The sequence below is a fragment of the Topomyia yanbarensis genome, chromosome 3 (genome assembly GCF_030247195.1).
Source record: "Topomyia yanbarensis strain Yona2022 chromosome 3, ASM3024719v1, whole genome shotgun sequence".
Lineage (NCBI taxonomy): Eukaryota > Metazoa > Arthropoda > Insecta > Diptera > Culicidae > Topomyia > Topomyia yanbarensis.
The window spans coordinates 66203529-66216138 of record NC_080672.1 but is presented as its reverse complement, the minus strand read 5'-3'; the positions used below and the strand labels follow the sequence as shown (position 1 = coordinate 66216138).

At 43.1% G+C, this 12610-nt stretch overlaps 2 protein-coding genes across 11 annotated transcripts in view; one reads left to right on the top strand and one right to left on the bottom strand.

Moving 5' to 3' along the window:
- The first annotated feature begins 334 nt into the window (after positions 1 to 334).
- On the top strand, positions 335 to 1497 carry LOC131692029 (large ribosomal subunit protein uL15-like). The gene is made up of 4 exons (XM_058978856.1): positions 335 to 487; positions 719 to 785; positions 848 to 1095; positions 1300 to 1497. The coding sequence occupies exons 1-4, from the start codon at positions 482 to 484 to the stop codon at positions 1426 to 1428; spliced, it is 450 nt and encodes a 149-aa protein (XP_058834839.1). The 5' UTR covers positions 335 to 481; the 3' UTR covers positions 1429 to 1497.
- Positions 1498 to 7140: 5643 nt separating this feature from the next.
- Positions 7141 to 12610, bottom strand: part of LOC131691328 (FHIP family protein AAEL005291-like) — a 44076-nt gene continuing 38606 nt past the window's right edge. For 9 of the 10 annotated variants that reach the window (XM_058977619.1, XM_058977628.1, XM_058977624.1 and 6 more), the window contains exon 11: positions 7142 to 8241. In XM_058977619.1, the coding sequence (XP_058833602.1) occupies positions 7838 to 8241 (404 nt within the window). In that variant the 3' untranslated portion in view covers positions 7142 to 7837. Of the gene's footprint in view, positions 8242 to 12610 lie in introns of all 10 variants that reach the window. The other variant, XM_058977629.1, reaches the window with a different exon arrangement.

Sequence of the window (12610 nt, the reverse complement as noted above, 5' to 3'; positions counted from 1 at the left end):
GTTACGTTACTTCGCCGAAAACCAGTTTTCAGATAGCTGGTAGGTAGTTAGCCGAAAACCCTGAAGAAATTGACCGTTAGAGACACTTTTAATTTCGAAACTACCGACAAAAAATAATTATAACCGAACAGCAACAAAACAACAGAAACATGCGTCATTTGTTCATGCTTTTCTTCTTCATATCCTCCCGTTTTATCCGCTTCATCGACATAGTATTAACCGCACTCAATCATAGAAAGAAAATGTGCTCACCTGTATCCGTCTTGACAGTGAAGTGCCTATTTTTTGGGTTGTTTTATTTTTCAGTGCAGTGGGGTGAGACGAAAATGACAGCTGTCACAACCAGCAAACTCACCACCGGAAACAGTAAAGAAAAACGTCAAAGCTCCATTTTCTGCTGCCTTCTTTTTCCGGCAGACTCGGTTGCTGTTGAACACATTTTCGTGGCAGCAGTGTAAAGTTTTTCCGTTTATCAACCACAATGGTCGTAAGTATTTTCTGTTCATTGGTGCACTTGGGTAGCTGTTCATTTGCTGATCGTACAGTTCATTAATTTGTTGTAATTTATCGCTGCATTCCTTGAAATTCTAGTTCAAAAATATGGAGGGATGGTTTTGGAATGATGCTAGTTTGACATTTCTACGATCAGCAAGTGAATTTGTTTACAACCTTAGCTATTTATTTGAAACTTCTATAAACTATTGTTTCATCATTTCAGAATCTACGTAAAAGGAAGAAGACCAGGAAACTACGTGGTCATGTCAGCCATGGACATGGACGTATCGGTTAGTTGAGATGTGACAAAAAAATCCAGGGAGGTTATGTTTATTTAATTTTTGTATTCCAGGAAAGCACCGTAAGCATCCTGGAGGTCGTGGTAACGCTGGAGGTATGCACCATCACCGGATAAACTACGATAAGTACCACCCTGGTTACTTTGGTAAAGTTGGTATGAGGAATTTCCACCTGAACCGCAACCACCAGTACTGTCCAACGTTGAATCTGACCAAACTATGGTCCTTGGTCGGCGAGGACAAGCGCATCGAGTGCAAGAAGGACAAAGCAAAGGTGCCTGTGGTGGATCTAGTGAAATTTGTAAGTGTATCTTTTGATTTTGTAGAATTTGATTAGATATTTTAACTTAACATGATGATAGTTATGTACGGGCGGTCAGAATGCATACTGTGTACTTTTTCATGCAAATCGCAATGTTGATTGTACATTACTGATTAATATAATTGATGAACCTTTCGTAGCTTGGTTTGGACATGTTAAACATGATTTTTTTTTCTTTTTCAGGGTTACTTCAAACTGCTCGGAACGGGCCATATTCCCAATCAGCCTATCATCGTAAAAGCCAAGTTTTTCTCGCGAAAGGCGGAAAATAAAATTAAGGCTGCAGGCGGTGCTTGCATTCTGAGGGCGTAACGACCAACAACTAATTTGCTGTAAGATGGAGAATTCGCGAAAAATATACAATTTTTTTGGCGAATAAGACTATTGCTCATTTTTTTGCGTTACATCAGTGTTATGTGAGAAATAGATGTCATTCTCCTTGGTGCCACCGAGTGTTGAGAGCAGAGTTCTTCGACGATAACGCTTCTTGGCCTTACAGGGTATCAGCGATTTATATAGAAAAAGGCTTTGCCTGACTACTCCAACCATAGAAGCTGTTTTCTAAGCCAGAACACCTAGCGGCTAAAATTGCTATCAGTAGTGTTTCAAGATATGTAAACTTTTTTATTTCCACTTAAGAACTATCGTCGATTGGAATCCCTTAAGCTCGATTCAGACGATACATCAGCTCCCGTCAACTGAAAAGAATGTCAACGTAATCGTTCCATCATTCACACGTTCCGAGCCGTTTATGTATCGTATGAATCGTGCTTTACTATACTAGTTATCTTGTACCTCATCTTGTCCAAGTGTATAGTCAGTCCAATACTCGCAGACTCGTATAGCTCTTTCTCTGCTCTACGAGCGACTCCTTTCATGTCGATAGCGCCCGGGTAGCCAAGAAATATGAAAGCTTTCATGATTCTGTTTGTAGGTTTATATGCATCGCAGTCTTAGGTGCTATGTTGCATTCATCTGACCTCCCAAACAAGTCGTATTTTGCTCCGCCTATTCTGCTTGATTTGACTTCATCCAGCGATGTATGAATCGGTTTTCAGTCTCATCGACAAGTCCTGCTCATGTATTAACCGCCACAGTTCGTATTGTTTCACTGAATCGCACGCTACTCTGAAATTCAAATGTTCAGAGTAAACGCACAATAAACACTTTGTCCGTCCGTCGATTCACTGCTTATCCTGATGCTTTAATATATTTGTGCTTGTTTGTCCATTTAACAATAACTGAAAGTGTCGACAGATTCCCGTCCGTTCATTGACCATGACCGGCTTGCTTTTCCTCCTCATTGTGTTGATCATTTGGTAAAACTTTCACGTGTTTTACCTGACCATGATTCTTTCTGTCCCAGCGATTACACTGAGAAAAAATCTATACTATATATGACCAGACTTTTATGGTTGTTTTGAATATTTGCCAAAAAAGTAGGAATAACCATGAGATCGGTAATACTAAACTTTTGTATCGTAAACAATACTAGAAAAATCGATTATCGCTTAACTATAATGTTGGTATTTATGACAATTTGATCATGGTCACTCCAGCAATATTTATCATCTTGAAACTGATAATGGAATAGTTTGAATTTCTATTAATGAGAATGAAAATATGAGCATCTTAAATATAACCAGTGTCATTGTTATAACTACTTTTGGTGTCATTGTTCTCTGCACAATGTATTAATAAGTCCCGAAGACTTAATGTATAGTTGTTATGAAAACACAAAGGTTGAATTAACTAAATACATCGTTTATGTGGACGAGACCCATGTCGTAAGCACCATTTGCGTATAGTGCTTTTCAACTGACTATACTTTGTATTATTATCAACTATAAAACTGATTCGGGTACCGGTACGACTGGGAGACGTCCAAAAAAATCAACAACCATCAAACCATCGGTCTGGGCATTAAAGCAAAACTTCTGTCGGAGCACATCCACCTCAATACCAAATTGATTGCCTATCACACCGCCTGCGGGTCAGATAAGTGCTGCCACCGCAGTAGTGAGATACTTAGAGCCATTGAAGAAAGCGAGGCTGTGGTCCTCAACGACGGCAGCACAAACTTCATCCGCGAAAACTCCACATCGGCCTCCACGTCACCTTCTGATCCAACACCATTGCGAGGACCTGTGGTTTGGCGAAATTTTACGACACAGCCTTGAGTGTCATCTTTTCCATTGAAATCAACCCCCACCCAAAACCACCCGCCGTCGTCGGCGGATGTACGAGACGCTGACCAGGATACTTTCGATGCAGATCTCCAGCCCAACCTTGAACGGGACCGCGCCTACACCCCGAAAGAGCTCTTCTAACTGATCATCCAACCTGCAGAACTAAGAATCCCCCAAACTAGTAAGGTCGTGCCAGCCGCGCTTTCCAGAGACGCAGGAAAGCACTACGCCTTCTCCTAAAAACCCCTTTGACCACCCCATGCGTAATGGCCCTCTCCGCCGACTTCATCACACACAAGACACGTCTCGAAGCAACCGCACCACTTTTTCACCAAACTTTACAGCGGAATGTAACAAACCCTTCTCCGGAGCGGAACTCCGAGCTGCTCTCAGGACAGCCCGCGGAAAATCGGTTGGCCCCGACAGAGTTGGGTATTCAATATTAAGACATACCCCCAGGCGGGAAAAGGGTACTCCTCGATGCCTTCAATAGACCGGAAACTCGCCTACATTGTAGCAATCACCAAAAAGAGTGCAGGCACACGATTCCCGAGCAACTTCCGTCCCATAAGCCTTCTTTTCGACACCGGCAGTCTAAGCGGGGATGCGCTGGTAGCCGTCCTATCACGCGCGTGCTACGCCACTATGCCAAGGAAAACCCTGTCAAGAAACGGCAAACGCCCGGTATATTGGTGGAGTGCCGAGATTGCAGCCCTACCTCAGAGCCAGACGTAGGATGCAACGAGTCCGCACCGAGGATGCAAGCGAGAACCGCTGTGAAGTGTTTCGAGGTGCGAAATTGGCCCTTAACAAGGCCATTAAGAGCATCAAGAAAGCGTGTTTCGATAACCTATGCGAGAGTGCCAACGCGAACCCGAAAGGGTAAGTCCACGGTGGACGTTATCAACTCAGTGATAGAGACTGCCGAGATAGCGATCCAACGGAAAAGGCGAGGAATTCGATACTGTGCGTTAGTGACACTTGACGTGAAGAACGCATTCAACAGCGCATGCTAAGATGCAATTGCGCTCTCGTTACACCGGCTTAGCCTACCGGTGGGTCTGTACCGGATCCTGGAAAGTTACTTCCAGAACCATGTACTGCTATACGAGACCGATGCCGGTCAGAAAAAGGTTCCTATTACCGCCGGAGTCCCGCAGGGCTCGATCCTAGGCCCGGTATTATGGAACCTCATGTATGACGGGATTCTGAGACCTAAGTTCCCTCCTGGGGTCAAGATCGTTAGAACAGACCGCAGAACACGCGATCAACACTGTGGCGAAATGGATAAGCGCGAGAGGCCTGGAGCTCGCTCAACATAAGACGGAGGTGGTTATCGTCAACAACCGCAAGTCGGCACAACATGCAGTTATCCAGGTGGGAGAAGTCGCGATCACTTCACAGCGGAGTCTGAAGTCTCTCGGAGTCATCATAGACGACAAGCTGACCTTCGGCAGCCATGTCAACTATACGTTGAAGAGAGCTTCGACTTCTGGTGTGGCATTATCAAGGGTTATGTCCAACAGCTCAAAAGTATGCGCCAGTAGACGTAGGCTACTGGCAGGCGTTGCCTGCCTATCTATCCTCAGGTACGGCGGCCTGTCCTGGTCAAGAGCACTGAGGGTAACCAGTTACCTGCAGAAACTGGAGAGCACCTTCCGCGTGATGTGCTTAAGAGTGATATGCCAGTCATGGGCTGGTCATCCGGGAAGATGAGGAGTGCTTTGAGCTGGCATTAGAGGAGTCAGCGAGCGCACCAGGGTGGCTTCGATCGCCAGATGGCAGCGTGAGTAGGATAACTCCTCGAAAGGTAGATGGACCCACCGGCTGATACCTAAGCATATCGAGCTGGGTGGGTAGACCCCATGGGGAAGCTCGCTTCCATCTGACACAATTCCTGTCAGGCCATGGCTGCTTCCGACAGTACCTCCACAAGTTCGGTCACGCGGAGGTCCCCGTCTGCCCTGACTGTCCAGGTGCTGACGAAACTGCCGAGCACATACTGTTTGTATGTCCTCGCTTCGACGTCGAAAGGAGAGCAATGCTTGACGTCTATGGCTGGAACACAAACCCTGATACCCTTATTCAGCGGATGTGTAAAGCGGTGGAGAAGTGGAACGCAGTCTCGATCGCAACCACTTAGATTTCCTGCAGGCTACAGAGAATCTGGCGCACCGAGCAACAGACGACGGGCACGACTAACTAGTGATTGGTTAGTTGGAGCGGAAAAAGGCCGAGCGCAAAAAAAAGTGCTGAGGCAGGTTTGGCGCAGCGACTGGCAACCGCGTAAGGGGTAAACCCAGCCACCCCGAAGCAAGGCAGAAGAGTGAGTGAATAGGCATATATGGACTGCCTCATGCCAAGATGGGAGGGTCGTTGCGTAGTATGTTGGGACTTCGCTATTGATACCTCGTGGCTTGGCAGAGGAGTGAAGGGTGAGCATCCAAGTCAGCCTCACATGGTAAGTCAGAAGCGGGGCCTAAGGAAAATGTCCCACGTGGGATGCCAGGGGGAGCGACAGGGCGTAATAATGTGGTATGATTGAGAGTGAATCAGGTGATAGGTTAGCATCCAAGTCAGCCTCACATGGTGTGGTAGGGGTAAGCACAACAGTCATCCTCACATGGAGTGTTAGAGAGTGAATCAGGGTGTGACAGAGCGAGCACCCAAGTAAGCCTCATACAGGATGTATGAACGCGTGAGCGAGCGTAAGTGAGTACATCATGTACAGCAATCCCCCCAGAAGTAATACCGAGAGGTAGTCCCTTGGGAGGACAATGGCGGGGCCCAATGGAGTTTAGTCGGTATTACCTTGTTCTTGGTGGAGTCCGAGACTCCAGTACACTCCGTGTGTCAGCTTGGCATCTACTAAGCACGTGTACTGGGTCAGTACGTAAATTGCATTCTCCATTGTAAAAAAAATCCTTTCGTGTACCGCAGATTCTTAAGAGAATGGTGAACCGACGGCTTATTACATTGCTGGAAGAAATAAATTGCTAGGTAACCGCCAATTCGCCTTCCGGAAAGGACTCGGGACATGAATCTATCAAAAAAAAAAAAACAACCAGCATGCTATCAGCATAATGTAAACGCTTTCCAGCAGCTGGCACCAGCAAATGGCATGCGTTTACATTATGCTGGTAGCACGCTGGTTGCCAGCATGCTGGCATCAGCAGATGGCAACCAGCACTAATGTCAACGCTACATTAGCGAAGGGCTACGTTTGACAGTTCGGAGCATGGGTTTCTGTTTTTTTTTTCATTGCGCAATGTGCACCAAACTGTGCAAATAGTTATAGGTACCCCGCCCCGACTTTGTGTACAACGCAATGACACTTTAAAAAAATAGATTTGTTCCAGTACACGGAAGTCACTCAGGTGTAATCAGGAGCAAAAAATAGGTTTGTTCCAGTACACGGAAGTCACTCTGGAGTAAACAGAAGCAAAAAATACTTGCTCCTTTTTACTCTAGTTTGGTACCAGTAGAAGAAAAAAGAGAAGACGAGAGTACAGGAACGATTTTCTACGGAGTACTTCCAGTTTCTCCTGATACTGGAACAAACCTAATACTTGCTCCTTTTTACTCCGGTTTGCTACCAGAAGAAGAAAAAAGAGAGAAAGCGAGTACAGGAACGATTTTCTCCAATTTCTCCTGGCACTAGAACAAACCTAACAATGTGAAGTGAATGAGACATGATGGTGCCACAATAATAAGTTTCAGAAAAAACGCGGTATTAGGCGCTGCGCGGAATTAGGTCACGATAATTACTCCCGAAGCAATTAATTTAGGCAATTCATCCTATTGTGAGTTTCGAATTGTTTCAGTGGAAAAAATACCACGTATGGAATTTCAGTATCTCTCTCCTGAATATCAATCTGTTATTGTTATACATAAGTATATTTTTTTACAAAAAAATAAAAGTTTTTACAATTGTGTTGATGTTGCACACTTTCTACATTTTCATAACGATCACACAATTAGAATTCTATAATATACATTATACAGTGTGCCGTTTTTGAACCACTATTGAAGAATATCGATCAGGTTAATTTCAAATAGTCACACTAATATAAACTTTTGTGTTGGCATCCATTAAAAAACCATCTGTGGGTAGGAATTTAGTATCGTTATTGCTTAGAAAATGATCGGTAACACAAATTGCTAGTCGTTGCAAGATTAGGTAGCAAGAGTGAGAGAGATCTTCATGAAAAATGTGTGATTCATTCATTCTAAAAGTGTTTCTTTCGATCGTGTAATAAAACTACATTTGTTCGACTTACTTGGGAAATTATAACAAATAATAAAAGGTTGGCCCGTGTTCATAATAAATATAAAAAGATCTCATTTTAGAAATGAAAAATGGTATGCATAAAAATAAGGGCATTTCGTCTCAGACGTAGACCAACCGCGCACTTTGTTAAAAAAAGGACATAAAAATTGAAGCTACAAGACTTGGCTTAGCGAAATTATTTATATAACTACATAGAATTGATCAGCTTTCGTAAGGAAATGGCCCGTCCTCGAGCCATCTTTCAGCTGGTCCTGATCGACCGTTGCCTTTCGACCTGTTCGGACAGCATCACGATGCACTGTTCTTGGGTGATAGCTGCCAATTCCTTGAACCACTCGTCCAATATGACTGCACTTACGGCAAGATCCCGCTGCCGTTCGCTACCCACTCCAATTACCGATCCGTTGATGTTAATTGAGCTGTACTCGAGACTACTGTGGCCACTTCCGGGATTGGGTGAACTCAAGGAACCTGCGATATTCGCCATGGCTGGATGATCCACGAACTGGGTTTCCGCTTCTCGGGAATCACGCCGACCACCGACCACCGCCGGACTACTGGACGTGCTTGAACCGGTCGATTGTTGTGGGTTAATCGTCGTCGATGATGAATGTCCAGTCGTTGCGTTGCCGCTGCTCGATCCACCTGATTACCGATAGAAGAGTATTAATTTCAACAACTACACAAATCGATCGTTTAATACTATTTACAGCAAAAATACAGTCTAAAATTATTGGTTATTAATACTAGCATAAAATACTACGCGAGTCATGCAGTTCTACAACGCAACAACAGAAAACAATGCTTACTAAAAATTGAACAAAATTGTGTTAAATTTAAAATTAAACTTCAGTTGTTCTTCGGTAGTTTTTTTCAAAGGGTCGCAATTTGTCCTTCACATCCCCTTAAAACAAGGCCTCAGCTTTCCTTTTCATACGAGAATGCTATTTTGTTCAATTTAGCAATCCTCCTGTATGTATCCTGTATGTCAAACCATGCTTCACAGCGAATAACTTTCTATGCATGCTTCTTTTACCCCAAATAACTAGAACAAAACATCAAGTATTTAATTCAATGTAGTATACAAACAACAAACAAATCGAAACATTGTTAGTCAGTTAACTTATTCATATAAAATACATATACTTTTGGCTAGCAGTCAAGAAACGTTCTATTGATTATACGGTATATTCTAAAAAGGGGCGGGCGTGGCGTAGTTGGTAAATCGATTACCTTGAACGCAGCTCACCTGGGTTTGAATCCCAACCTCGCACATATGGTCTCTAATCTTTCAAAAAAGAGATTTTTCTAATTCGAAAAAAGGCGAATGACTCTTACATTATATTCTCTATAATCGAATGAAACACAACCAAATTTAAAATACACCACAGATACTACGCGTCACTTTCAAATTGTTGTTTTGCAAGATGCAACAACATAAATAAAGCCAACAAGCACCAAGTCGTGATGGACGGCAGAATACAGTGCACGTGCGCTTTTGACGACTTATGTGAAAGCAGATATCCAGCAGTTCGCTTGGTTCCTATTCTTAACTGCTCGTCATAAGTTCGACCTCCCTGAGGCAGTTAGACAGTAGAAGATGTCTAAGTTTGTCTAAAAATATGTGATTTGGCAGGCAATTTACTCGTGTGGAAAGCGGAGTACCCCGTTTCGCGACAACCGTAAATGGTAAATGGGCAGATGTACTTGAAAACATGCCTCTAAAAGCGTCTACTTCCGCTTCTGAGGTCTCATGATGGCCCTACGCTTTTCTGACCAGATTTAGTCTCGAGCTATTACTCGAAAAATGTTCTGGAGTGGTACAAAGCTAATCAGGGGGGTACAAGGGAATCAGATTATATTGGCTCAAACGACATGTTCCCCGTGTATAGTCGGGGATTTGTACCTTGCCGTGTCTTCTCAGCATTTCCTGAGCGGAAGCAAAGGAGCACACAGTGAAAGTAGAATTGGTAGGGTGGGAAAAATAACAGCACGAAAACAAACAGCTGGTAAATTAAACTCACAAGTAAACAGTAAACCTAAAGCTCTTTACCACATTGGACAAGAAGCTTTTAGTATGTCTCTGAGTTTCACTTATCCAAACTCGAAATCGCATTTGTTTAACTGCTGGGCAGTTGCATATCAGATGATATGAGGTTCCATAATCAGATGTACAAAGATCACACGAAAATGACTCAGTGCGCTAAATAGTTACCCTGTGATAATTGAGTTTGCAGTAGCCGGTTAAAACCCTGGTCAGTATGCCGCAGTGGAGTTTCGATAAATGTAGGAGATTTATCGAAATCGCTGGGTATGGATATTCTAGATACGCCTATGTTTGCGACACGTATGTAGATATCTTCAACAATTGCGACGCTTAAATGAAGCCCAGGAGAGTATTTATTTTTTCTCTTATCCAACTTGTTGAAATTGGTAGGGTAGACTCAGGACCAATGAAGTCAATCGCTGCCTCGCCTTTTAAGGAATAATACCTTCCAGGCGTGTGTTACACCACCTGATCTAAGCTTTGTTGGTTCATCGAATCTGTTTGATCTTCAACTATGCAGTGTTATTCCGTCAGGTAACATAAGCAGCAGAATATGTCCTGCTGAAGCTTCGACTAGTACTGCTCACCTTTTGAGTAACGATAACTTCCAGGCATGTGTGACGTCACCCGATCATCAAAACTTCGTCACTTCATCAAATATGTTTGGTCTTCAAACAGGCAGCGTTACTACGTTAGGTAACATTACAAACAGTATATGTCCTGCTGAAGCTTCGAATGGTACTGCTCGACTCTCAAATAATGACGACTTCCAGGCGCACGGGTTATCCGACGATCATCTTTGAAATAATATGGAGGAATTTGAAGAATTCATTCTCGACGCAGACTTAAATAGTAAACTGACGATTTATCACCACAACGTCCGAGGCCTACGCACAAAAATCGATTAAGTTTTTCTAGCGATCTCTTCTTCCCGTTACGTTATCATTGTTCTCACCGAGACCTGGTTAGATGATAGGATTCATTCTCGTCAGCTTTTTGGCGGTACATATGCTGTTTACAGAAACGATCGCAGTTTTGTGAAGAGCCATGAATCGAAGCGAATAGTTTCGTCGATCCAGCATCTGTCGACGTTTCTTTAAGCTGAAGCTACCTGATCGTTTTGTAAGCATCGGTGTAATTTATTTACCACCAAATCGTTAGAGTGATCTAGTCACAGCATACAACCATGTCCGATCAATTGATGCTGTTTTTTCTTGCAATGGCAGTAATGACTGCGCATTATTGTTTGGATACTACAATCAGTCTGGTCTGGACACACATGACAATGTCGCACCTGTAGTCAACGTGCTTCGCTCTTACATTTCTTCCGCTTGCGCTGCGCTATTGACTGGATTCGGCTTCAACTGTTTCCCACAAATTAATAGCATTGAAAATCGTTATGGTCGTATCGTGGACTTTGTCTTATTGAATGACTCAGCACTAGCTGACTGTCAGATCCACGAATCTGCTGAATCTATTTCTGAGATTGATGCAAATCGTACTCCCGTAGAAGGTATTATCAATCTGGCGAAACCCGTTTTTTCGAGGATACCCCGAATGATCTTGGTCTTGACTTTCACCGAATTGATTTCTTGGAACTTGCATCAGCACTCCTTCCTACATATTGACGTTCACTTGAGTATACGGAAGATTTTGACTGTGCCGTTGAATATTTCACTGCCGTGATCAACGCCCTCATGGCTGATTATGTTCCACTACGTAGGCCGGCTCGTAAACCGCCGTGGGGTAATCCACTTCTACGACATCTTAAACGACTCAGATGTAAGACATTTCGATTGCATTGCAGTACACGCATTCAATGAAACTACTTCATCTGCTAATCAAATTGCGCACGCTTGCAGAGACACTCCATTAAATATTTGTCCATTGAGAAGTTTCACTGTAGCAGATCGGCAGGTTATAGCAGGAATCAGCAGGCTAAAATATTCAGTCACTTCTAGTCTTGACGGGGCATACCTTCATGTGTTCTCAAGAAATGCGCGGATGCATTAATTTTGCCGTTGACATCTCTATTCAACAGTTCCTTCAGGCAGTGTCGTTATCCGTCCAGCTGGAAATGGTCAATTATGATTCCTGTATTTAAAAAAGGAGATCGGCGAAATGTTGAAAATTCCTCCTCCACGAATCTCGCTCAGCTCATATCATTCTGCTTACGTAATATGGACGCTGGTGCTCAGATCGACACTGTATGTGTATATACCGACTTGAAATCAGCATTTGACAGATTTGATCACGTAATACTTCTGCAATGGTTAAAGTTAACAAGAGTGTTTTGGATCTGATTCGTTGGTTCGAATTATATCTGAGATCGAATACTTGTAGTAAAAATTGGATGTGTGTTCCCCTTTTTCGAATAACTCGAGTGTTCCTCAAGCAAGTAATTTGAGTCCACACTTATTCACACTGTTACTCAATGATCTAGCTACAATAATACCACCGGTGTGTCGTATATTCTACGCTGATGACGTTAAATTATACATGATCATCAGGGATTGCTTAGCTTTACAACAGCTCTTGGACATATTCAATGACTCCTTAAACTCGCTTTCAATTAGTATTCATAAGTGCAGTGCAATATCATACCATCGCAAGCACAAGCCAATTCCGTACGACTACTGTATTGGAGATCAGCATCTTGAGCGTGTACTACAAGTGTTTACCATTTATTGTTAAATTTCGTATTGTGTATTTCAATTGAAAAAATATGGGGTTTTCATGCCAATTTGAGAAGAGTTGATGTTTCACTCAAATTTGCTTTTCCCCATCTCCATATTCATGAAGGTCAGACGATAAATAAATAAAATGAAATGAAATTGAAATGAAAATAAACATGCCAATCAGGTCGGACGAGTTCTTGACTTAGTTTTCTGGTGGATGGACCACAAAATTTTGGTTGAGAAGTCAGTGTCTTTCCTTCTGTCCGTCAACACGCACCACTCACCGGTT